The sequence below is a fragment of the Antrostomus carolinensis genome, unplaced genomic scaffold (assembly GCF_000700745.2).
Source record: "Antrostomus carolinensis isolate BGI_N321 unplaced genomic scaffold, ASM70074v2 scaffold53623, whole genome shotgun sequence".
NCBI classification, from domain to species: domain Eukaryota; kingdom Metazoa; phylum Chordata; class Aves; order Caprimulgiformes; family Caprimulgidae; genus Antrostomus; species Antrostomus carolinensis.
This window is the reverse complement of record NW_010308355.1, coordinates 65-482: the sequence shown is the minus strand read 5'-3', so window position 1 is coordinate 482 and position 418 is coordinate 65. Positions and strand designations below refer to the sequence as shown.

The 418-nt window shown below is 47.1% G+C and overlaps 1 protein-coding gene across 1 annotated transcript in view; it reads right to left on the bottom strand.

The window, feature by feature from the left end:
• LOC104523210 (lymphocyte-specific protein 1-like) overlaps window positions 1–28 on the bottom strand; it is a gene marked incomplete at its 5' end in the record, with an annotated part of 3,309 nt that extends 3,281 nt beyond the window's left edge. Inside the window, one exon of the mRNA XM_029084426.1 lies at window positions 3–28. Within this exon, the coding sequence (XP_028940259.1) occupies window positions 3–28 (26 nt within the window). The remainder of the gene's footprint in view (window positions 1–2) is intronic.
• Between the last annotated feature and the right edge of the window lie 390 nt (window positions 29–418).

Here is a 418-nt window from a genome sequence, read left to right as displayed (position 1 = left end):
GGTTCAGTGACTCGGTTCTGTCCGTGATCTAAAGTGGAAGAAAGAAGGTGAAGATATTACTTTTCTCTATGGTCCTCAGATGGATGTAAGTTACCTTGGCTGACTATAGTTCAAACATTTCTCCTCTTTGGCTGCCTCACCCAGATTTTGGTTAGAAACACCTCACTCAGTCCCATGTTCCCACACTGAGCATCCCTTTTCCTTCTCCTTTCCGAGGCAGGTGAGCAGAATCCCAACCAAATGCACCAGTTCACAGTAGCAGCCCAACCATTTTCAGGGACAATCCAACAACGTGCAGCTTGACGGACAGCAACCAGGACCATCTTCTCTGCTCAAGGACCAGGTATCTTTCTCAGACACTTAAGTTTCCTAGCCAGACACAAGAGGGAAAGTGCAGAAAGACAAGGGGAAATCCAGA